This window comes from Moschus berezovskii, chromosome 19 (assembly GCF_049115385.1).
Source record: "Moschus berezovskii isolate FMDL1 chromosome 19, NW_MosBer_1.0, whole genome shotgun sequence".
Taxonomy (NCBI): Eukaryota; Metazoa; Chordata; class Mammalia; order Artiodactyla; family Moschidae; genus Moschus; species Moschus berezovskii.
In genome coordinates this window covers 7,108,716-7,135,022 of record NC_142478.1, presented here as the reverse complement: position 1 = coordinate 7,135,022, position 26,307 = coordinate 7,108,716, and the positions used below count along the sequence as shown (strand labels likewise).

The 26,307-nt window shown below is 38.9% G+C and overlaps 1 protein-coding gene and 1 long non-coding RNA gene across 7 annotated transcripts in view; one reads left to right on the top strand and one right to left on the bottom strand.

The window, feature by feature from the left end:
• RBM46 (RNA binding motif protein 46) overlaps positions 1-10,384 on the bottom strand; it is a 113,485-nt gene extending 103,101 nt beyond the window's left edge. For 2 of the 6 annotated variants that reach the window (XM_088827927.1, XM_088827930.1), the window contains exons 1-3: positions 9,929-10,383; positions 8,605-9,072; positions 7,343-8,125 (exon numbers count right to left, since the gene is read on the bottom strand). In XM_088827927.1, the coding sequence (XP_088684053.1) occupies positions 7,343-8,125; positions 8,605-9,072; positions 9,929-10,079 (1,402 nt within the window). In that variant the 5' untranslated portion in view covers positions 10,080-10,383. Of the gene's footprint in view, positions 1-1,201; positions 5,029-7,342; positions 8,126-8,604; positions 9,073-9,928 lie in introns of those variants that run through there. The other 4 variants (XM_088827929.1, XM_088827928.1, XM_088827932.1 and 1 more) reach the window with 4 other exon arrangements.
• LOC148774809 (uncharacterized) lies at positions 4,670-16,459 on the top strand. The gene is made up of 5 exons (XR_016035301.1): positions 4,670-4,794; positions 7,823-7,963; positions 12,831-12,915; positions 14,998-15,092; positions 16,439-16,459. It is a non-coding gene; the product is annotated as an uncharacterized LOC148774809 (long non-coding RNA).
• The last annotated feature ends 9,848 nt before the right edge of the window (positions 16,460-26,307 follow it).

The window sequence follows — 26,307 nt, the reverse complement described above, 5'->3', positions numbered from 1 at the left end:
AAATTACGAGACAGAAAAGGCCTATGTAAAAAGATGTGATACGGAATGACTCAAGATGTTTCCAAACATCAAATACTTAGTATAGAACCTATCACCTAGCCCCCAAGTCTGTATTCTACCCATTAAAGCCACCGACGGTGGTGTGGTGGTCTAGTTGCTAAGTCGTGTACAATTCTTTGAGACCCCATGGGCTGTAGCCTGCCAGGCTCTCCTGTCCCTGGAATTTTCCAGGCAAAAATACTGCAGTGGGTTGCCATTTTCTTTTCCAGGGTATCTTCCCAACCTAGGGACTGAACCCGCATCTCCTGCATTGCAGGCAGACTCCTTACTGCTAAGCCACCAGGGAAGCCCTTAAACCCACTGAGTATCCCATTTATTACAGCTTCCTAATGTTGAATAACCAAGTGATAATTTTTTTTAATTTATTTTTTATTGGAGGCAAATTATTTTACAATATTATATTGCTTGGTTTTGCCATATATTGACATGAATTCGCCCCGGGTGTACATGAGTTCTCCCTCCTGAACCTCCCTCCCACCTCCCTCCTCCCTTTATGCTCCCTCTGGGTCATCCCCGCACGCCAGCCCCGAGCATCCTGAAACATGCATCGACCCTGAACTGGTGATTCGTTTCAAATATGACAACATACATGTTTCAGTGCCATTCTCCCAAATCATCGCACCCTCACCCTCTCCCACAGAGTCCCAAAGACTGTTCTATACATCTGTGTCTCTTTTGCTGTCCCGTATACAGGGTTATCATTTGCATCTTTCTAAATTCCATATATATGTGTTAGTATACTGTATTGGTGTTTTTCTTTCTGGCTTACTTCACTCTGTATAATAGGCTCCAGTTTCATCCACCTCATTAGAACTGATTCAAATGCATTCTTTTTAATGGCTGAAAAATACTCCATTGTGTATATGTACCAAAGCTTTCTTATCCATTCGTCTGCAGATGGACATCTAGGTTGCTTCCATGTCCTGGCTATTATAAACAGTGCTGCAATGAACATTGGAGTACATGTGTCTCTTTCAATTCTGGTTTCCTCGGTGTGTATGCCCAGGAGTGCGATTGCTGGATCATATGGCAGTTCTATTTCCAGTTTTTTGAGGAATCTCCACACTGTTCTCCATAGTGGCTGTACTAGTTTGCATTCCCGCCAACAGTGTAAGAGGGTTCCCTTTTCTCCACACCCTCTCCAGCATTTATTGCATGTAGACTTTTGGATAGCAGCCATTCTGACTGGTGTGAAATGGTATCTCATTGTGGTTTTGATTTGCATCTCTCTGATTATGAGGGATGTTGAGCATTTTTTCATGTGTTTGTTAGCCATCTTTATGTCTTCTTTGGAGAAATGTCTGTTTAGTTCTTTGGCCCATTTTTTGATTGGGTCATTTATTTTTCTGGAATTGAGCTGCAGGAGCTGCTTGTATATTTTGGAGATTAATCCTTTACCAGTTGCTTCATTTGCTATTATTTTCTCCCATTCTGAAGGCTATCTTTTCACCTTACTTATAGTTTCCTTTGCTGTGCAGAAGCCTTTGATTTTAATTAGGTCCCATTTGTTTATTTAGGACACTAACAGATGGAGAAATATACCATGTTCATGGATTGGAAGAATAAATATTGTAAAAATGAGTATACTACCCAAAGTAATTTATACATTCAATGCAATCCCTATCAAGCTACCAACGATATTTTTCACAGAACTAGAACAAATAATCTCACAATTTATGGAAATACAAAAAACCTCGAATAGCCAAAGCAATCTTGAGGAAGAAAAATGGAACTGGGGGAGTCAACCTGCCGGACTTCAGGCTCTACTACAAAGCGACAGTCATCAAGACAGTATGGTACTGGCATAAAGACAGAAATATAGATCAGTGGAACAAAATAGAAAGCCCAGAGATAAATCCACGCACCTATGGACACCTTATCTTTGACAAAGGAGGCAAGAATATAAAATGGAGAAAAGACAGTCTCTTTAACAAGTGGTGCCGGGAAAACTGGTCAGCCACTTGTAAAAGCATGAAACTAGAACACTTCCTAACACCATACACAAAAATAAACTCAAAATGGATTAGAGAGCTAAATGTAAGAGCAGAAACTATAAAATTCCTAGAGGAGAACGTAGGCAAAACACTCTCCGACATAAATCACAGCAGGATCCTCCAAGATCCACCTCCCAGAATATTGGAAATAAAACCAAAAAAAAAAAGATGGATAATTTCTTATCTTGGTTGGGTACTGAGTTCCCAGGGAGGTTACTCTCTGACATCTTGAAGATGAAGACAGTCGCTTATCTTTGAAGTAAAAAATAATAATAATAAGGGTTCAATTTTGGCAGCAATCCCAGCTTCCAGCTTTTCATAAATTATTTTGCTTAAAATAAGGCTTACTATAAATGGAAACAAAAAAAACCACAAAACATTTTAAAAAATTCATTTTACGTTACTATCAGTTCAGTTTAGTCGCGTCCGACTCTTTGTGACCCCATTAATCACAGCACGCCAGGCCTCCCTGTCCATCAACTCCCGGAGTTCACCCAAACTCATGTCCATCGAGTCAGTGATGCCATCCAGCCATCTCATTCTCTGTCGTCCCCGTCTCCTCCCACCCCCAATCCTTCCTAGCATCAGACTCTTTTCCAGTGAGTCAGCTCTTCGCATGAGGTGGTCAAAGTATTGGAGATTCAGCTTTAGCATCAGTCCTTCCAATGAACACCCAGGATTGATCTCCATTAGAATGGACTGGTTGGATCTCCTTGCAGTACAAGGGACTCTCAAGAGTCTTCTCCAACACCACAGTTCAAAAGCATCGATTCTTCGGAGATCAGCTTTCTTCACAGTCCAACTCTCACATCCATACATGACCACGGGAAAAACCATAGCCTTGACTAGACGGACCTTGGTTGGCAAAGTAATGTCTCTGCTTTTTAATATACTATCTAGGTTGGTCATAACTTTCCTTCCAAGGAGTAAGCGTCTTTTAATTTCATGGCTGCAATCACCATCTGCAGTGATTTTGGAGCCCAAAAAAATGAAGTCTGACACTGTTTCCACTGTTTCCCCATCTATTTCCCATGAAGTGATGGGACTGGATGCCATGATCTTAGTTTTCTGAATGTTGAGCTTCAAGCCAACCTTTTCACTCTCCTCTTTCACTTTCATCAAGAGGCTTTTGAGTTCCTCTTCACTTTCTGCCATAAGGGTGGTGTCATCTGCATATCTCAGGTTATTGATATTTCTCCTGGCAATCTTGAGTCCAGCTTGTGCTTCTTCCAGCCCAGCGTTCCTCATGATGTACTCTGCATAGAAGTTAAATAAGCAGGGTGACAATATACAACCTTGACGTACTCCTTTCCCGATTTGGAACCAGTCTGTTGTTCCATGTCCAGTTCTAACTGTTGCTTCCTGACCTGCATACAGGTTTCTCAAGAGGCAGGTCAGGTGGTCTGGGATTCCCATCTCTTTCAGAATGTTCCACAGTTTATTGTGATCCACACAGTCAAAGGCTTTGGCATAGTCAATGAAGCAGAAATAGATGTTTTTCTGGAACTCTCTTGCTTTCTCCATGATCCAGCGGATGTTGGCAATCTGATCTCTGGTTCCTCTGCCTTTTCTAAAACCTGCTTGAACATCTGGAAGTTCACGGTTACAATGCAACAAGAATATTTTGGACTCCAGTAAGAGCACTAAATGGTGGCCAGAAGTACTCTGATTTGGGTACTTATATAGATGGCTGCTCTCCCTTGAAAAAACTTCTATGTCCCTCAACACCAATAATCGTCATTTAACTAAATGAAATCTATTTTTTTTTCTCTTTTATTTTTCAGACTTGAAAAACAGGCACAGTGAAGCTAAAACAAATGTGGATAGTGAAAGCACACTCTTAAAGAGCTGAGACAAAAAGGCAAATGACTGTTTATCTAGCATAGAACAGCCAAAGATCATTAAGATTTAATAGCATCAAAATAGCATCAAAACTGAAAAAGAGTGTCAAAGCAAATAAAATGCTACACCTAAAGAAAACATCTTAAAATATTAATAGCAGTTAAATTCACTATCTAGGAAATTAGATTCAAATTATTCAAGAAAATAGAGCCAAAATATGATTTCATACTTAATGAATTACCTTTGAGGGGGCTTCCCTGATAGCTCAGTTGGTAACGAATTCACCTGCAACGCAGAAGACCCTGGTTTGGTTCCTGGGTTGGGAAGATCCACTGGAGTAGGGATAGGCTACCCACTTCAATATTCTTGGGATTCCTTTGTGGCTCAGATGGTAAAGAATCTGCCTGCAATGCGGGAGACCTGGGTTCAATCCCTGGATTGGGAAGATCCCCTGGAGAAAGGAAAGGCTACCCACTGCAGTAGTCTGGCCAAGAGAATTCCATGGAATGTATATGGAGTCACAGAGTCGGACACGACTGAGCAACTTTCACTTTCACTCACATTTGAGGAATTCCAGGAACCAGTAGCAACCTCTCAAGATCTCGGAACAATCTAATGCTTGAAATAAGCAGGACATCAGTAACACAGCATCTCTTCCCCTCTAAAAACACACCACTATCAGCAACTGATCTCAACCCTGAGCCACCAAGTGAAACCCTGAAACCTTTGTTTAAAGGAAACTGCACATAAAAAGGCACAGCTCATTAAAGCCCAAAGGATCCAATGTTAACAGAAGGAACAAGCATGCCAGAGCGCTGCCAACAGTATTCAACCCATTCCTAACCTGCCTTGTGGCAACATGTCACTTTCCAGCTGCCTACTTTTGAGACCTCTGAAGGTCTGATGTTTGTTTTCTTATTGAAGATTTCTAGACTTCTGATTTCTGATTCTTCCACTTCCCTGAATTCTCTTTTCCTGCTTAGCTGCCTCTTAACTCAGCCTTCACTCATATTTCTAGTCAACCACAGTTTGTGTGCTACTATCTATGGACGAGGCCTCTGGCCTTGTGTATGAAATTCAAATTTCAGCTTGCATTTGGATCTTGGCTTTTGTCTCTGATGATGAACTGAAACTGAAAAAAAATAAAACAAACTGTTCAATTTTTTTATTATAAGCAGTTTTTATATACGTTGATAAAATCTGTAATAGAAGACTAAAGCAAACTGTCTGAGCCCTGTAAGAACTTTACTCCTTGACACTAACTGTGTCCCTAATGAACATAATCAAGTAGGAAACACTCTAACTGAACAGGGCTTGTCCTTGGGACTACAGGAGAACAGGAGTTACCTACGGCCCTAGGGCTCAAGTGAAAAACACCTTAATAATGGAATTTAAAAGTAGACAGGTAAACAGTGTCTAAACAGAAAATTTGACAAACTAAAAAATGTTTAAGAATCTTGCAAATTTAAATTTGTAAAGAAAATGAACAGATATAGAAATAAAATGTTTCAAGCACAAGTATCTTGCTCAGCAACTGAATGCCAAACATTCCACTTTGAAAGAATAATTTGATCCATTTTCTCTAAGAAAACTGTTAATTATTTGCTATCCACTTAATTTTATCTTTAACTCAGACTGTCTTTATTAAAAGAAAAACTGAAGGATTCTATTGAGTTGGTCAAAAAGTTCGTTTCAGTTTTTCTCTATTATCATACAGGCTTCCCAGGTGGCACTAGTGGTAAAAGAACCCACCTGCCAATGCAGGAAATACAAGAGACGCAGCTTCAACCCCTGGGTTGAGAAGATCTCCTGGAGGAGGAAATGGCAACCCTCTCCAGTATTTTTGTCTGGAGAATCCCATGGACAGAGGAGCCTGGTGCGCTACAGTCCATGGGGCTGCAATGAGTCGGACATGACTGAAGTGACTTTAGCATACATATATGTATCATCGTACAGAAAAACTCAAATTTCTGGCCAACCCAATGTTTTGTACATTAACTGAAATAAAAGCTAAGACTTTAAATGATTGTAAAATTTTCAAATTCCAAACTAATAATTGAGAATATTGCTCAAAAATTTCTTGTAGGGAACCTCCCTTCAGCCCTAAAATTCTGACTCCACCTCCAAATCAGAATCTCCTAAAAATACTTGTAATACCATGGGAGTGGCCATGATACATAAGCAAGTCTAAAATGAGGTCCAAAAATTACTCTCCTTTTGACAATGATTTTCCTTTTTGATTTCCTCTCCTTAACAAATTTGAGAAGATCAATTTGAAACAGATGCAATCTTCAGTAATTTTAAGCTATGACTGACAATTATAATCAAGAACAATTATAATCCTTAGTAGAAGACCCTTCCAATCTATTTTAACTTTCAATAAGCCAGTATTCTTCTAATAAATACTATTTTAAACACAAAGTAATAACCAACTGAAATCTACAGCTGCATTAAAAAATGAAACAAACTAGTGCAAGGGGAGGAGAGTGAGGCGAGAATAACACAGAGCAGAAAGAAGACACCAGAGTGGTGTCACGTATCTTTCTTCACAATGCCAAATATTTAGTTAGCATATGGCCCAAAGCATGTCTTAATTATCCCTCAAATGCTTTAGAGAAACTTTTTTAAAAGCATGAAATTAAAGAGAATGGTCATGCACACCTGGGGCAGATTCATGTCAATGTATGGCAAAACCAATACAATAATGTAAAGTAATTAGTCTCCAATTTAAATAAATAAATTTAATTAAAAAAGAAAATAAGTATATATATTTTATTTAAATTAAAATTTGACTTACTAGTAAACATGAAAATGGAGGGCCTACATTGACTTTGTTCACAGAAAGTTTTGAAAGCAAGTCCTTTTGTAAAAAATTAAAAAAAAGCAGGACATAGAGTTAAAAAAAAAAAATAAAGAGAATGGTCATACACATCTCTTAATGATGCTTCTTATTTTTCATGAGTAATAATGACAGATTTCCAGATTGGTGAGCATAAGGTGTGTCTACACATGACCCACCTGAAACGCTTCTGATTTTAAGCCTAAGCCTGCCCTCAAAAAAAGATTATGATGTAGACTTCACCAACGATGTAAACTAGTTTAAGTAATAAATAAAACTAGTTTAAGTAATACTGCAACTTATATAGAAATTATTTCAAATGAGGATTAGTCACTACAAAAACAGTAAATTGATAAAACAAGATAATGAACTCTCAGTAAATCAAAACCAAATGTTCCCCTCAGTAAATAATAAATAAAATACTAAATACAGGAAGATCAAACAGAAGTCTCAATAAAATTTAGCATGAGTTCACAAAACTGAGGTAAAATTTATGTTAAATACTCACCACGAATGTTGAGTTCAAACAAAATAAATTTATAAATAATCTATAATAATAGGCTAATTTCATATTCTACTATATTGTTTAAAGTACTTATAAACTTACCCAAATGAAGTAATGTAAACTGGGCTGCCAGTTCCTTTGCATCTTCTAATGTAGTACAGAGTTTGTCCGGCATGAAGTAACTCTGGGATCCATTTGCAATAGAAGGAATAATGATTTTATATACCAAGAGTACTTTCCCATCTTGACTTGTTGTTGAATATAAATAATATTCTGGTGGTGCCCAATTATTTTTGTTGCAATAATAATCCAAATGCATTACTGCAGAATTGAAATGATTGGATTTTAAAGAATACATACTAATTGGAGTAAGCTTTGTTCCAGGAAAAAACGGGTAAGTGCATCTTTCAATTTCAGGGGGACTTGGGCTATGCTGGCCATTGAGACGAGCTGGAAGAGTTGGCGGCTTGCCTAGAATTTTGGGGTGACTCTCTTCTTTGTTAGCAAACACAATCAGGTTTTCAGAATTGGGGCTAATCTGACCATTAAGATGCTGTCTCCAAGTGTTTTCTTTATTTACAGGTTTTGCCAGTGTAACCTCAATACTTGCTCCATCAATGCATTTTCCATTCATTACTGACATGGCAGCTACTGCATCTTCTCGGTTGAAAAAGTGAACAAAAGCATAATCTCTAAGTTTCTTTACTCGCTCAACTGTACCAGGTTTGAATTTATTGAATTCTGCTTTAATTGTTTCCTCAGTAGTTGAGATCATTAAATTTCGTACATAGAGAACTTTAACCCTCTGCATGGTTTCCTCATCAACCTCTTTCTCTGGGTCAGCCCAATCTACCTGAATGGTATGGCCCCACAGTTGGAAGGTTCCTGTAAAAAAATAAATTTGAAGACAATTAAATCAAAGTTAAAAATAAGTAAAACTGTTTCTCCAAAGAAGCAGAAACTCAAATACATATAATGTATTTGGTAAAGTATTAGTTTCCTATTCACACCTTGGTTACTAAGGTGAACCAAGACAGACTTACAGTGAAATTAACTTTGAGAGTCAAAAGAACAAATACAGTTCAAAGACAGACCTTTATTAGATGGATTAGGTACTGTCCTTTTTAATCAAACAACAGCTAAACAAAACTGCACACATCCAGTAAATCAATAAACTGCTATAAATAATGACTCATTTTATAAGAACATATTCTTTTAGAATCATTTGTTTTACTTTCTTAATTTCTATTCCTCTTCAAGAGCACCACATATTTTCATAAATTGATCTACGAGGTACTGCTATTTTTTCAAATGTATAGTAAGGTTAACATAGAAAAATAACCTTTGAAAAAGGATAAATTTACCTGGAATTAGTTTTCTCCTAGCCATAGCAGCAGCTCTGTGAGATTCATATTCCACAAATGCAAAACCACGATTTTTGGTCTTATCAGTTGCACTTGGGTAAACAATGACATCTACAACTCCTTCTGTAACTTTCTTCATTTCATCCAAGATTTCTTCTTTCTTCTTTTCTTTTGGAATAGCTCCAATAAATAATCTGCAATTATCCAAGCTTACACACACACCAATAAATTTCCCTGGTCTAATTTCATAATTATTAAGAATTCTAATGGCTAATTGGGCTTCTTCTTTTGTAGTATACATCACAAAAGCATAACCTCGATTTTCACCACTAAATTCCATCATAAGTCGAAATTCATATATTTTCCCAGCTCTTTCAAATACAGGAACTAACTCATCTTCATACATATCACGAGGTATTTTTCCTACAAAAACTTCACAGCCTCGAGGCGGAGGTGGACCTTCCCAACCTGAAAGACAAAAATAGACAAATTCTAATAAGGTATTTATGTTTACTATTCAAAAATTCATTCCACAGATTTACCGTGATATTGGGGATACAACAATGAACAAACTAGAAGCATCCTTCCTTCATGAAGCTTATATTCAATAGAAAAAGAAGACAATGAGTAATGAGTTTTATGAAGAAAAATAAAGCCACAGAAGGGTTGATATTTTTGGTAATCAGGCACATCTTTTCTAAGCACATGAGGTTTAAGCAGAGACCTAAATGAAATGAAGAAATGAGCCTTGAGAATCCATCAGAAAAAAGGAAAAGCATGTGCTTTTTATATTAGTTATATCAGAACAGCACACAGCAAGCAGGTCTGTATGGGAAACGCATACTTGAGGGAAGAGTAAAATGACAGGCATCACCGCAGTGAGAGGCCACCATTCTCGTGTAAATCTCACAGAAAGTTAACTGGAGGGTTTTGAGCAAGGAAACTGTACTGGCTATTGGTAGAAAGCCAAAACATCGTATCTAATAATCTGCTTGCATCTAGTATAAACACCACCCCTCTACTTGTTAAACTCTGATTCTTCCCCAAATGCCCTCCCCTTTCACAGCTAGAGTTCACTTTCCCCACTGACCTAATCCTGACTTATTTCTTAACTGCTACTCAAACCAACAGTAGAATGTTCAGGGAAAGACACACATAACAAATACAATCTACCTCTTTTCCTTCACAACAGTAAAAATGACTGCTGCGGTCTTAAAGCGGTTTCAAGGAAAGAGCTATCTGTTTGGGATACTCATGGAGATACGTATCTAATGTAAATGACTGCATTAAACATCCAATTTTTTGAACATAAAACAATCCGCACCTGGAGGCGGGCCACCAAACTTCCTTTGCCCATTTTCTTGAACCATGTTGTATCCAGTCTTTTCCATCAAAGCAAGTAATGCTGCTTCATTCTGCGTACCAGTCCGCACTTTGTTGCATCCATTTGTTCCATCTATAGTTTCTTCATTCATGGCTGCAGTTCCTAAATCAAAGTTTAAGAGAAGTGTTTATGACATAGAGCTCCAGGAGGAACCTATGAAGCATTTCTCTGAGGTGCAAAAAACCAAGAATAGTTGTGGCTGCTATATTCAGAGATCACTGAAGCCTTGGCCCCAAAGTTCTTCCCTACAGGGGAAGCTGGAAACCTCTTTTAACGTCTCTAATCAGTTAAGCAGTACCTTTACAAGGCATAAGCTACAAAGAAAGGGATGCAAAAGTGAAAAAGACAAAGGAACAACAAAAACAAAAGTGGGAAAACAGGAGTTAAGTGAAAGGGAGTTAGAGGAGAAAACAGCCAGTAGAAGTAGTAACAAAGTATTCAGAAATTCTAAAATGATATAGCTAAAATTAGGTGACCTGAGAAAGCCCTTCTTAGTTCTAAATATCTGAGTTTTCTTCTGAGTGATGAGAAATATAGCTACAAACATCCATTATCATATACACCACACCCACAGTCTTTTTACAGTTCCTCCCAAGCTATCAAGTTGCATCAATGATACATTTCCGAAGACAACATAGCAGGCAAGTAGCTCATGCACCCACACAGCTGAATGTAGCAGTCCAAGGCTCTTCATTAAGCTACCAGTCATTATCAAACTGCCTACTGAGTTTGCCTAACAAGCACTAAGAATGAGATTTTTAACTGGTATTTTGAATTCAACAGATTTAAAACTGAATGTCATTTTATCCTCCAAACCTGTTCCTTCCTATTTTAACTATCTCCATCAATTCACCTGGCCAACCGATAATGGCACCACAAGGATTATTTATTACTCCTTCTCCAAACTGTCACAACCAGAAACTCGGGGTCTTAATCCTGAGGCCTTCCTTTGACTCAGCTAATCAGCCACAAAAATCTGCTTATTTTCCCTTCTAAATATTTCCTGAAATCAGTCTTTTCCTGTGTATCCCCACAGCCTGTTCTCAACTATATCTTCCTTGAATCAGCACAGTCATTTTTCATCACTCAGGATCCACAGTGGATGGCTCTAGAACTCCCAAGAACACCAAAACCCACATATGCTCAAACCTCACATAAAATAGCATACTCTTTTGCCTATAACCTATGCTGCTGCTGCTGCTGCTAACCTATGCATATCTTCCCATATACTTAAACCATCTCTATAGTTTACTTACAATACACTATAAACACAATGTAAAGAGTTGTAAATACAATGCAAATGCTATATATGCCAGTACGTGTGGCAAATTCAAGTCTGAGGAACTTTCTGGAACTATTTTTCAAATATTTTTTGATCAAAGGTTGCTTGAATTTGCAGTTGTGGAACCATGGAAACAGAGCTGACTATGCTAGGTTCCTAACCACTGTTCCAGAGATTTTGTCCCTTTCAGACAAAACCTCAGTGCTGTCAAGATGATATAAAAATATGTACCTGACTACTTTAAGCTTCTACAAATCAAAACTAAATGAGTGAATTTACTTTATCTTAGAATCAAGAAGGCTCTTCTAAGAAATAAACAAAAAAGCATCAAAGAAAAATAGTACTAAATTATTTTTACTACCCTGGTGGTTCCAACGGTAAAGAATCCACCTTCATGTGGGAGACCTGGGTTTGAACCCTGGGTTGGGAAGATCTCCTGGAGAAGGGAAAGGCTACCCACTCCCATATTCTGGCCTGGAGAGCCCATGGGGTTGCAGAGTTGGACACAACTAACCGACTTTCACTTCATTTTTACTACGTTAACTATTAACTATTTTGAAGGCAGAAAATTACAAACGGGGGGAAATGATCTGCAACACAACATAATAAAAACCTAATTTTCTTAAAATAGAAAGAGCAGCATGGTATCATAATTAAGAGCAAATTCAGGTACCTAAATGATTGTTTAATGTGAACTCTGGTTTCTTCCCTTATTAGCTATGGCTTTGGGCAAGTTTGGCCTCAGTTTGCCTCTAAAAGTAGAAAATAACAGTTTCTATTTCATAAGGTTGCTGTCAAGATTAAGCATAAAGGGCTTAAAACAGTAGTTTGTATATAAGCACTATAAATTTATTATCTAATTAATACAATAATATATATACTTCATGTTAACTTTTAGGAAAATACTACTATTGTATAATAAATTAATAAAACAATAAAAAAACAAACTGCTGACCAGGGACTGCAAACATGAATTCACTCATTCATTTATTCAATGAATGTTTATTAAGGACAAACTGTATGCCAGACACTATTCACTAAGCCTGGGATACATAAGTAAGGTAAAAACCAAAATTGCTCCCTTGCACAGCTTATACTCCAAGAAGAGAAACAAATGATAATACAAGTAATATGTAAATAATATGTTAAAAGATAACAGGAGGAGGAAAATGAACAGGGTACATAGATGTGGAAGAGGTGTGCAGAGTGTACAATTTTAATCAGATAATTAGTATTCAGAGTTTCCTGAGAAGATAACATTTGAGCAAAGAACTGAGGAACCTGGCCATCGCAGTTATTTGGGAAGAAAAACACAAAAGGAAAAATGAGGAGAGAAGCCCAAGAATAGAAGTGTGCACGGCACATATGAGGTCAGCAAGGGGACCAGTATGGTAAAGCCAAGAAGAGAAAAGTAGGAGATGAGGTCAGCAAGGGAACAAGCTGTCACATCACACGAATCTTCTAAGTCAGGTGCTAAAGGTCCTCAGCATTGATTCTGAGTAAAAGTGGAGCCACTGGAGATTCTGAGCACAAGAGTAATATGATCCTTCATTTTAAAAGGATTATCTGCCTGTTGTATTGTGAAGTCTGCAGAAGAGCAAAGGTGGAAGCAAGGAGACCAACAAAAACCAAGACTAAAATTCAGGTGAGAGATGATGGTGCCACGGACCAGAAAGGTAGAGGTGGAGGAGAGTCTCCGATGTGAGATATAATTTGAAAGTACATCCAATAGTTTTCTGACAGGTCGGATATGAGATAAACAGAGATGTCAAGGATAACACCAAAGTTTTGGCCTGAGCAACAAGCAGCAGGGAAGTAAGGAAGGCTGAGGGAGAACTTAGAACTTAAACTTAGGGGTAAGAGCAGAGTTCAGTTCTGGGCCTCCTAAGTTTGAATATCCACTAAATGACCAGCTTAAATGCCTATAAGGCCATGGCAAGGAATGTTACATGAGTGAAAACAAAAGGCAAAACCACAGGATTCTGATAAGTGCCGTGGACTGTGTTTAACAAGAAAGACACTGGGAAAAGGCAGTGGATACTCAATTCTAGCAAACTGCTACTGTGAGGAAATCCCCAGTTTGCCCAGTTACGCTAAATTTTCCAAGTTTTTAGGAGAAGCTGGAAATCTGCAGATTCATATGTAAAATCTCTCAATTAAAATTTGAGTCAAGGAGCTGCATTAATATATTAAAACTACAAAACTACATAAATGTCATCCATTAACGTGCAAATACTCCCAGCATAAAAATGGCATGATTAAAATGTAATCTGGTAGAGTATTATGTTCAAACTTAATCTAGGGTATGTTATCCAAATTCCAACTCAAAAAATTAATGAGTCAAACTCTCACAATTCATTCAAGTTTCTACACATTTACTCAATGTTTTCTATGACCAAGTCATTTTTCTGGATGTTTAGTCATGTGGATGACTCTGGGGGCAGGACCACCACTCAGGTGGACAGCAGAGGACACAGTAACTCAGTGTGACTTTCTGCCAAGCAGAGAGAACTGCACAAAGCTGTCTTCTGCCTAGCTGAAGTATTCAAATACAGGCTGGACATGCTGGAGAGACTCAAGAAAAAGGGGGCATTGCTGGACCATGTGGCTTTTAATATTCCTTCCAAAATTTAATACAAAGAGAATTCAAGCATAGACTCTGCCTTTTTAAAAGGACCTACAATCCAAGAAAGAGTAATATCATCATCATGCAGCCAGCTTCCTTCTATGCTTTAAGCCTGCATTTCGGAAATCATTATCTGTACATGAGGTTCATGGTTCCTTGAAAACAAAATGTTGCAGGGTTAAAAAAAAGAAAAGAAAACCCTGGAAATTAATTCAATTATAAAAATAATAACAATAACTATAGAAACCAAACAAAATACCTGCAGACATTCTGTGGCTTAAACTCTGAGATGCATAAAAGCAGATTCCTATCTGCCTTGAACACTTTCCCTATTATCTAGCACAGTGGCCGGTACACAGTAGGTACTTAGTAATTATTTGCTGGATGAAGATGCTAACAGAAAATTTAAAAAAAAAAATCCTTAACATGATTTCATATACTCTGGGCATTAAATTAGAATGATTTTTTAAAGGAAAATTTGGTAATCTTATTAAATTCTAAAATGTATATATACTCAGTAATTACTAAGAAATGAACCTACGGACATAGTTGTACAAGTATATAGATATAAATACAAGCATGTTCACTGAAACAGTGTTCAAAATAAAAAGTCTAAAAAATATCTAGTTGTCTACCAATAGAGGACTGATTTTAAAATTACGGTATAACTTCATAATGGAATGTTGCTGCTGCTGCTGCTAAGTCACTTCAGTCGTGTCCGACTCTGTGTGACCCCATAGACGGAAGCCCACCAGGCTCCCCCATCCCTGGGATTCTCCAGGCAAGAACACTGGAGTGGGTTGCCATTTCCTTCTCCAATGTGTGAAAGTGAAAAGTGAAAGTGAAGTCGCTCAGTCATGTCCGACCCTTAGCGACCCCATGGACTGCAGCCTACCAGACTCCTCCATCCATGGGATTTTCTAGGCAAGAGTACTGGAGTGGCTTGCCATTGCCTTCTCCGAATGGAATGTTATGCAGCTATTAATGAATGTCATAGATTTGTGTGTGCTGATATGGAAAAATATTTAAGAAATGTCACATGAGAATAAGTTGGAAAACAATACATTGACTATGTATCAACCGTGTGTTTTGTTTAAACAGATATATGAATACACTCACAGATGTTTGTGAATACAAAAATTAAAGACACACGATCTGGAAAAATTTACAGGGAACTTTAACAATAGTTATCATTGGTAAGTAGGAACGAAGTATTAAGGGACCTTAACTTGTCACTTTTCTGTGAAGATCAAGAGCATATGCTACTTTTACTAAAAGCAAAAGGTCATTTCAGGGATTTTCCACTGTTCTTTAAAGATAAAATCTAAACTCTCTTTTAAAAGAGTCATAAAGGTCCTTGCCTAACCCGCTCCAGCCTATCTCTCTCAAACTTCGCTTCTTGTATGTCAACAACGAAACTTATCCGGGTGCAATTTCACAAATGTACCATGTTCTCCTACACCAGCTTCTGCACAGGCTGCTCCACAATCCTCCCTTGCTTTCTTTGCCTTTCCCACACTTAATATTTTCCAAAAAAAAAAAAAAAACCAACAAAAACAAACCATCGTCTACCCTCCCTTCTCCATGCTAAATTAGATGCTGTATCCTTTGTACTGCTACCATCTCAGAGTCCTGGCCTGTCAGTCTCTGCTGCCCCCTCATCCCCCAACCCCTGACAGATCTTAAGCAGAGTCTGGTCTTTTACTCCCAAATCCCTACCACAGTGTACATTCCCTGGCACATTCACTAGCTTGCCACTCAAAGAAAGAGACAGAAAGGAAGATACATTGTGGTTTAACTAAACATAAGGGGCGTGGGTCCTAGTTCTCAGTCAACCGATCTGGGACAAATCACTTTCAACTTTTACCTTGACTAATTTCTGAAATTCCATTGTACACTTATTTCTGCATTCATTTATTTAGCACATTTATACTCTGCATGATGACAGGCAGGTTACACACATTATCTCACTTAGTACTTACCCTCTAAGATATTATTTTCCATTTTAAAAATAAATAAGGTGAGAATAAGAGAGGTAAAAGTCATCAGTTCAGTTCAGTCGCTCAGTCATAAATTGATAGTGCTTGGTAGGGCAGATATGTAAATTAGAGACCTGTCTGCCTAAATATGGGATTCCTAAACCCTTACTTTATATTACCCTCATTTTACTTATTTAAAAATCTGAGATGTCCAGAAAGTAACATAATTTACCTGAGCTCATATAACCTGAATCCATATTTTTCTTCACAGTAACAGTTTTTTTTAAATGTTTAAAATAACAAATCAATTAAAACTACAGCATGATTTTTAAAAAATACTGTATAAACTTAGAGGGGGGAAAATCCATCAATGGAAATTTTTTTGAAAACTAATAACCTCAAACTTTAATTAGAGATCTTAAAATTATTTAATTCAACCAATTTTGATGCAAAGCAGTCACCCATCTTAATTTTGAATCCTTACAACAATATAACAGGCTAACTCTATGATAAAGGTCTTTTTAATGAATCGTTATCTTTTTCCTTGTAACTTTCACCTACAGGTTCTGACTTTATTCTTCTGGCCAAACCGCATTTGAAAAACGATCCTCTCCTCCAGGCTAAACGTTATTATGCAAGTGTGCTAAATTGCTTCAGTCACGACCTACTCTTTGTGACCCCATGGACTGTAGCCCACCAGGCTCCTCTGTCCACGGGCTTCTCCAGACAAGAATGCTGAAGTGGGTTGCCATGCCCTTCTCCAGGGGATCTTCCCGACCCAGGGATCGAACCTGCGTCTTCTACATCACAGGTGGATTCAGTTTCTTTAAGTCAACATTTTCTAAAATGATATTCCTAAAATGATTATTCCAGGAGCTATTAGCAGTCCTCAAAAATGTGTTTTATGCCTAAATACACCTGGGAATCACTATGCTTCCTTCTTAGAAGCATCACAATGAACAGCAGCATATCTAAGGCCACAAAAATTTTAATAAAACCAAATCTTTCCACTTTAATTCTGTGTTTCCCAAACATTTCAATGTGATATCCTAACTTTCCTTGGTAATTAGCTTTTTATAGAGCCATTTGGAAAATGAGTGTATTAACTGCTTCTATGATAGTTTCAAGCTTCCTCTCTAACCTCTTTCCTTTGAAACTGAAAAGACCACCAGTGAAAGAAAGACATTAGTGTGTGACACAGCTCATGACGCTGACAGTTCTAATCAAGGAAAAGTGTCAAAAAACCAAAGAACTTACATCTGCCTTAGCCTGTAACAAGTAACCAGATTTCAGACTCATACTGAATTTCATCTTCTTAGGTTCAACTCACCAGTTCCTCCAACCCTCCTCTCTAATCATTTTATCAACTTGTGCCCCATCCATGAAATGACCTCACTTATTCTCCTCTTCCAGGACACAACTTTCACATATTTTCAAGTTTAATTAACAGCTATCTTTCTAAATATAACCAAAAAACAACTTAAATCAGCCCAAGTCTGACTAGTGACAATAACAGAACTCAATACTGGTTTAGTCATCCTTATTCATCTCCGATTCAGAATAAAACATTCTGTCATCTTTATAATAAAATAGAGTATCTACTCATTAATATCATCTGGGTACTGACAATTCATCTTAAAATGTATTTACACTTGAAGAACTGGTATAACTGATATCCTAAAGAACTCTTGTTTTAAATAATACAGCTACTATGTAAAGGCCCATTCCAGAAAAAGTAAAAAGCTGTTCAGCTTTTCTTCAATTCCTCCTTTCATGTTCATTCACCATGGCTGGTAATGTCTCATTTCTCTTTATATGTTTTTCAGATTCTTCTAATTTACTGGTCTCATGTTATTTATTAACTGGCAGAAGTAGAAAGAAAGCCTTATCCAAGGAAAAGTCTTAAGTCTGTACATCCAGTTGTATATTTTACACTATACTTTAGGAATATATTAATGTGATATAAAATCCAATAAACTATTAATAATAGATTCTTATAAAAGAGATGCTGCTCTTTGACAATCAGAATCATTAAAGATTAGCTAACCAGCCTTTCATCTTTGAATAAACACAATTTTTTCTACTATCATTCCTTTAAAATTAAGAGCATTTTAAATGATATAACTACGTTTCTAGATTTAAGACTGTTTTATTCTAGGCTTTGCCATTATACCATCACTGCAGACTTTGCAGTAAGAAAATATCAGAACTGCAAGTGGACCTTAAATACCTCAAATTTTACACACTGGAAAATTAAGAGTAAATAAGGTAAAGAAACTTGCTTAAGGTCATAAAACTAGTAACTGAAAAGACCTGGGACCCAAACCCTCAAACTCTAACAGATTATAAACTCTGGCTCTCTTCCATCATTTATTCTGTGTGCTTAGTTGCTCAGTCCTGTCTGATTCTTTGTGACCCCATGGACTACAGCCAGCAAGAATACCAGAGAAATGATTGGTTCTCCATGCCCTCTTCCAAGGGATCTTCCCAACCCAGGGATTGAACACAGGTCTCCCACATTGCAGGTGGATGCTTTACCACTGGAGCCACCAGGGAAGTCCATCATTGATTCTAGAGGGAGATTAATGGACTAAACATCCCACAGGACATCATACTGGCCCACTACACTAATGACATCATGTTGACACAATGTAGAGAAAAGGAAAGTGTGAGATTTCCATTTTTTAAACATGCTGCAAGAAAAAGGATGAGGAAAGAGAGACTCTAGTTTAATGTTACCTTACACATGAAATTTACCAGCTATAAGCACAACAGATAAATACAGATTCTGCTTCTGTTTTATCCAAAACAGTTCTGGACTTTTTTTTCTTTCCCACTGTAATGCACAGCCTGCTCCAAATGGCTGATTTCTGCAACCCACCCTACCCTCCCAATTACTTTACAGATATATATCTTGGGTTAGCCCATGTCACTGAAGCTGTATTTTTTTAAAGATATTATTTAGAGTCCCATGTTTAAATAATAGGCCAGACCCCACATTAAAGACTTTTTTTTCTAAAGAGATAGTAAAAATGTATGCTATATTTAGTACATTTCAAGAAATCTCAATCAAAATACAAAAACTTGAAATTGCAGAAGATACACTGGAGAGTCACCAATCCCACTCTCTTTAAAAAAAGAGTATGTTCTTATCTTAAAGTCTCCCAAACAAAAGTAACATATACATATATCTAATTCACATTTAAGAAAGCTGAAAAATATCTAACATGAAGACCATACTTTATTTAGCCAAAATATGTTTACAAAAGAGCCAGAATTCAAGAACCTCAACCAGAGAATCATAAATCAAATCTAAAGCAGGCATACAGTATTTTTATATTCATTTCAAAATGTTTCAGAATCTGAGAATTAGCAAAATTCCAAAGAGGCATAGCAGTCCAATACATTATGATAAAGCTGGTATTATCAATTGAAGCTTCCAACACTCAGTTAGTCCTCTGCCACTTTCAGCTGTGGATTCACAGTGCTACCTGTTTCACAAGGTTTTTTCCTTCCCCTGTTGACCCAAATAATCTGAGTAAAGGAAGGAGGGTCCTGAACAGGAGAATGGCATACCATGTTTATAAAAAATAAAAAGTGGGAAGGGTAGATTAAAAGTTGTTGTACTCTATGTGGACTCTAGCTTTCATAGATAAGTCTTTCCCCCCCAAACTTTGGACTTTCAAAGATTTCTCTCCATTTCTATTTTAAAGTAAAAGAAGAAAAAAAGAAAAAAAAACCCCTAAAGTGGAAGGACCAAGACAGTTAGCCAGTCACAGGGTAGATGTTCAAGCAGCAATCTGAATCAAGTCTTAAGCCTGAAATGGTTAATTCATCTTCATTAGTGTTAAGCATCTTAATAACAAAAATTTCAAGTTTCAAACTCATACTTTCAAAATAGAAAATATATTAATGAAAAATAAGAAACACAATTTTAACAAAATATAAGTGAAAATTATTCATCTAAAAGAATGTCAGTTGTGTTCAAGCTATACTTAAATTGAAACTTCAACTTATCAATTACATAAAAATTTATTAAGTTGTGAAAATGAACATTTTATAAATTTTGATTTTTAAAAACTAAATTTAACAGTAAAAAAATATTAATTTTAAAAATATCAAAATACACTTATAAAAAGCACATTAGATCTTTAAGGTATCCCTTAAATTACATGGCATTAAATTTCTCACTTGTTAGTTCAGTTGTTGTTGACTCTGGTACATGGCTAGCAGATCAACAGAGATTTGTTAGCAACAACTCATTATAGTGACAGACTGCACTATAGCAATATGGTTGGAAAAATGAGAAGGATAATCGAAAATGTATGGATGTGTAAGTCTTAGGTTATTTCAAAATAAAAGGGTATAAATGGATCCATTACCTTCCACTTTAAATTACTTTTATTAAAGATAAGAGCACATTTTTATTCCTGTGTTTTTATTCCTACATTTTACTACCAAGTTAAATATACCTATGTATAAAAAGTTTTAGTACTAGGTGTTTCTCAACTTCTAGTAATACTGTGGAAAGCAGATTTAAATTCAGACAACACTTAAAAATTGAACTACTGAAAATAACTGGAACTAATCATAAATGTCTAAAATAGTGCTTTGAATACGGATGTGTTATATGTTTTTTGAATTCAGGATAAAGCTATCTACAACAGAACCAAAATTCTTGTGTACTGCTACAACATTATGCATTATTATTGCTTATATAAGGTCTTCTATAATCAATGTCATGTGAAACCTGTTATAATTTGAACAGATTCTGGTCGTATTTTCTTTCCTCACCAACCATGAGGTAATAAAACAAAATAAAAAAGCATTAATATGCATATCTGGTCAGATTTTACACCAAATCCTCCTTAAATCAGCATGTCTAAGTTTCCTAACAACAAACACGACACAACTAAAAATATAAACCTTAATTTGGGTCCACAAATTGGGCATATTCTTGTATGCCTGATAGTTTTTACCTCATCATATATTCAGTAAGGCTACATCTTATATTTCAATAAAACTCATACTTCACATTTCACATTCATATTTCAAGTATTATAATCTTAGACAATAATGTTCAAGTTAAATAATCTTAAATCAAAATTAGCAGTCAAACAGCGCTAATTACAGTACTGCTAATATTTAATAATTGCAGCAGCAGTAGTAATCTTTATGTCTATGCAAGTGAAAGTCATTCAGTCGTGTCCGACGCTTCGTGACCTCGTGGACTATACAGTCCATGGAATTATCTAGCCAGAATACTGGAGTGGGTAGCCTTTCCCTTCTCCAGATCTTCCCAAACCAGGGATCGAAACCAGGGATCGAACCCAGGTCTCCCGCACGGCAGTCGGATTCTTTACCAGTTCAGCCACCAGGGAAGTAAGTCTCTTTATAATGGTACATAATTGCAAACAAGCTAATTTTCAAACAATGTTTTAAATGTGTACTCTGGAAAGAAGTCTATCATTAGAGGCCATGATGAAGTTTAATCCTGAAAGGCTCTAAATGGAAGTTTGTCCAACTGCTAAAGATTCTTGAAAGAGAAACGCATCCTTAAAGAAGCAAAATTCTATCAACACCCGAATGTTATTTATGTTATTTATGTTTTACACGCAACGTATCCTGCTTCCTGGTTCTATAGCAATCCTCAAACACAAAAGGGCAGATCCGTAAAAAAAACCACGTCTTTGAAAAGCACCTGCTGATGCGCCGTCTGATATTGGCCCGTATTAGAATCGCCATACACGATAAAAGCTACAGAGCACTCATCAAGACTGTTAAGAGAGCGTAAAGCAACGTCGACATTAGATAAACTAAATTCACATATGAGGCAAGCCTGTCCAGATAACGCAGTTTCACAAGGATTTCAGAATTAATATCAACGCAGGGGTGAAATCTAAAGTCTCCCGACTCCAGATTCAGAGGTCTTTTCAGTACCCCAAAGACGGTATTTTTAAACTTAGTAACGAAAACCATCCGGCGTTAGCAAACAAGATGGTACCCCGCGTGTACGCCCGCCCGCACGCCGCCCAAGGCCGCGCCCTGCGAGGCTCTCGGGGAGCCCGTTCAGTGACGGTCCCCTCCGCCCGCAGCCCTCCGCTGTCAACCCCCGACACACGCGGGCCTTCGGCCAGCACGGAAAGGCGTCCAGGGCCGAGGGAGAGGTCGGGGCTCATCCCCGTTTCAACGATGGCAAGGACGACGTGATTGCCAAACCTCACCCAGCAGCCGGGCGCCCGGGGCGCTGTCCCAGAGCCCGCAGAGGGGACGCGCGGGCCCGACAACGGCCGCGGCAGGCGGCCTGGACGCGCGGCGGCCGACGGAGAGCGAGAGCTGGGCGAACACGGAGGGCGGCAGCTGGGGACGGCCGGAAGGCGGCGGCACAGAGCGGAAACGAGCCGGGGAGAGGGCCGGGCGCCGCGGGCGGGCGGCGCCGCCGAGGGGCCCCGACGGGAGCTGGGGCCGGGCCCGACGGCCGCAAGGGCAGCGGGCGCCGGCGGCAGCCGCGGGTGCAGGCAGCGCGGAAGGCGCCCCGGGGCGGGGAGCCCGGCCGAGGGCACCTGTTCTCCTGCCGCTCCACGGGACGGGGCTGGGGGACGGCGCAGCCCGCAGACGCCGCCTGCACCGGGCGCGGGTCCCGGCGGCGCGGCTGCCGGGACGGGGAGCCGGACGGGCTCTCTGCGGCCGGGAGGCACGGTCTCCGGCAGTTACAGGCGGTTTGGCAGTGACCCCGCGGCCCCCATCCCCTCCTCACCCCTTCGGGTCTTCAAATATTGGTCCTAAATCCGTGGGACCAACGATCACAAACCGCCGCCACCGCTTCGGGCACCAGCGGGTCGCAGCGGGCGTGGAGGGCGGGGCGGGGGGCGCAGCAACGAGGAGGGGAGCCCACGAGGAGTCCTCGCGCGGTCCTCGAGCTTCTGCCGCGCTCCCGGCAGGCGCTGCGCGGTGGCCTAGGCAGCGCACGTGGAGGGACGTCTCGACCAATCAGCGACCAGCCCCGGAAAGGAGGGCGCGGTGAGGGGGTGGGGGGCCATGGCCCTAGGTTTAAAGCCGAAAGTAGTTCTGGGAGGGGGAAGGGGGGGTGCTAAATGCTTGGAGTGACAGACCCTTTAGCCAATTGGAGGAGAAGAACCAGCGATTAAGGCAGGTGAGCATACACTGATACCAAAAAAAAAAAGGTCGTGCTTGTTTTGTTGAGGTGTTTCTAAAGCAAGGGCTGTGACTTGAACTTCCTTACAACTTTTACTTGGGAAGAATGTGGATTCATTGTAAAAGTTTTCTGAGCTTTCAAGTCTTTAGCTGCTAGTCTGACCCAGCACGGTTATATATATATATGTAGTGTGTCTGTGTGTGTGTGTGTGTACGTACATATGTGGACGTACGCACTAAGTCACTTCAGTCGTGTCGGCCTCATTGTGACCCTTTGCGACCCACGAGGCACCTCTGTCCATGGACCTCTTTAAATAAAGACTTGGGGAGGGGTTGGGGAAATATAAGGCAGATTTGCAATAGACTCACAAAGCTTGAATGGTTTAAGTGCACGAGAAAATGGGCTGAATCGGAGACCTAGTAACCTACCGCTGATCAGTTTGGAAAGTGATTTGGCGGTGGCCGAGCTGATGCACCGGAGAAGGCGATAGGAGCCCACTCCAGTCCTCTTGCCTGGAAAATCCCGTGGGCGGAGGAGCCTGGTGGGCTGCAGTCCATGGGGTCGCGAAGAGTCGGACACGACTGAGCGACTTCACTTTCTCTTTTCACTTTCATGCACTGGAGAAGGAAATGGCAACCCACTCCAGTGTTCTTGCCTGGAGAATCCCAGGGACGGGGGAGCCTGGTGGGCTTCCGTCTATGGGGTCGCACAGAGTCGGACACGACTGAAGCAACTTAGCCACAGTAGCACCAGTAGCAGAGCTGATGCACCAGGTTGTATGCTTGGGTAAAACCAGCTTTTCAAGTGGCTTTCTGCGCGTATAATACTGAATTCTGCTTCCTTTAAAGATAGAGCTTGGGTTTATATGGCAGACAAAGAAAGAGAAAGATGGCTTTAGGAACCAGCTCCTAAATAGACTGAAAGAATATTACAACTAGATAGATCCTAGATCATGTAGCTTCTCCTTTAACAGAGGAGAAACTTGATGCCCAGAATAATCCACTGAGTTATATAGTAACCCAGCCCCCTAATTCCCAACCACATGATGCTTTCTTCTACACGAGTGATTTCAGTTTATCATCTCCGTATGTTGGACGCCTAACGATTGTCTTAAATTTTCTTAGTTAACTAGTGTGCGCATATATATATTATGTATATAAACAGATATTTACATTTAATATATATATTAACATATTCCAACAGTAAAGAATGAGCAAGAACTTTAGAATCAAACAGATTTGGGCTCAACTCCCTGTGTCACCATTTTATGATTATGATACCCTGGACGAATAACTTCTCTGAGCCCCAGTTTAAAATAGAATAGAGTGTTTACATGATTATGTTAACAAATAATGAGCACTTACTGTCTGCCAGAAACAACTTTAAGGGATTTTCACATATTAGTTCATTTATTTCTCCAAGTAACTTTGGCAAACATGCTAGCCCCCTGCAGCCCCATGTTTCAGATGAAGAAAATGAGACACACACAGCTTAAGTAGTTTACTGAAGGTCGTTTAGCAAGTAAGTGGCCCCAGTTTGAAACCTGCAGACAAAACCAGTATGTTTTACTGTCTCCAAATATGTGCAAAAACAAGTGCCATAATACCCAGTGCATACTAGATGCTCAACAAATACTCTTCCCTAAACTCTCTACCCTTCAGGCAGTGAACACCAGTCTCATTTATGAAGGCTGCATGCGTTCAAAGTACAGAAACCAGAAAACCTAGACTGATAGACCATTCCTATTGATACTTAAGTTTTTTTTTCTAATGCATTTCTCTACTTTGGGAACCACAAGGATGATAATTATTCTCTTATATTGGTTACTACTTGTGACTGCTCATTTATTTCTCTGAAAAAAAATTACTCACATTCTTAATTTTCATGTTGGTGCCTCCTCAATTCCAAGTAATTCATTGTAATACACATTCTAAATACATATTTTCAAAGTGCAACTAAAATTGTGTTCGACATATTAGTCTGACAAGTTTAATCATTTTTTAAGGAGTTGCTGAAGGATCCTTCACTGTCACTAAAGTGGGGATGTTATCTTGTGAGCTGCACAAGACATTCTTGGAAGTAGACTGAAGAATTCTTTTACATTTCCAGTTTTCTTTTTTCCTTTTTCTTTTCATATAAATATAAAGGAAATCAAATAAAGAAAAGTTCCTCAATAGGCATTAGAGTCAGGCCAAAGAGCCTTGCTTTAGATAAGACAGTGTTATTTTAAGACCCCTCTGATACTTACATTATATGTCCTTTTGGTTAGAGTCCTTCTAAATCTTTTATTGCTCAGTGTACTCAGGCACTTCAGTTCATGTCTGACTCTTTGAGACACCATGGAGCCAGACCCCTCTGTCCATGGGATTTTCTCAGCAAGAATACCTAAGTGGACTGCCATGCCCTCTCCCAAGGGATCTTCCCAACCCAGGCATTGAACCCAAGTCTCCTGCAACTCCTGCCTTGCAGGCAGATTCTTCTCCTGCTGAGTCATCGGTGGTGGTGGTGGTTTAGTCTCTAAGTCGTGTCAGACTCTTGTGACCCCATGAACTGTAGCCTGCCATGCTTCTCTGTCTGTGGGATTTCCCAGTCAAGAATACTGGAGTGGGTTGCCATTTCCTTCTCCAGGGGATGTGCTGAACCATTGGGCAAGCCCAAATCTTTTATTACCTGTAGCCTATATATTTATCAAAAGCTATTAAAACTGTGTCCTTTACAAGTGAAATTGAAGGGGTGACCTTTAGCTTTGTTTCTCAAGGCTCCTAGAAAAGAGGATCTAAAACACTTATGCCAACTTGAATTATTTTTCAGGAATAGATCCCAAGTTAGGCTTTGTTAGAAGTTTATTTGCAAATTTATGGAAAATGTGATCCAAATAAATAGGAAGATAAACTGTGTAGAGGTGTTTTTGAGTGAAAAGAAGCCAAAGTTGAAAGATACTTATTGGTGAGGGAGAAAGTAGAAAGAGAGCTCTGTAAATGACAAAAAGATAAATAATATTGTGGAAAATGCAAAGGAAAAGTTAGAATAAAAAATTGGAAGGGGTGTACAAAATATAGTTAGATAAAGTGATCTGGATTACTGTGTAAATGTGTTTTTCCCCATATTAAATGCAAACTTTTTGGATTAAATTGTCTTCATATACCTTCTATAAAATACAAAACCCCAAAAGGGAAAGAAAAAGCCATGAGAAGTCCTTATAAATGTTTAAAGTCCAACTTGGTCCTAATAAAGAAGGAAAAGAAGGAAAGAAGTGAATACTTTTATATGAAAGAG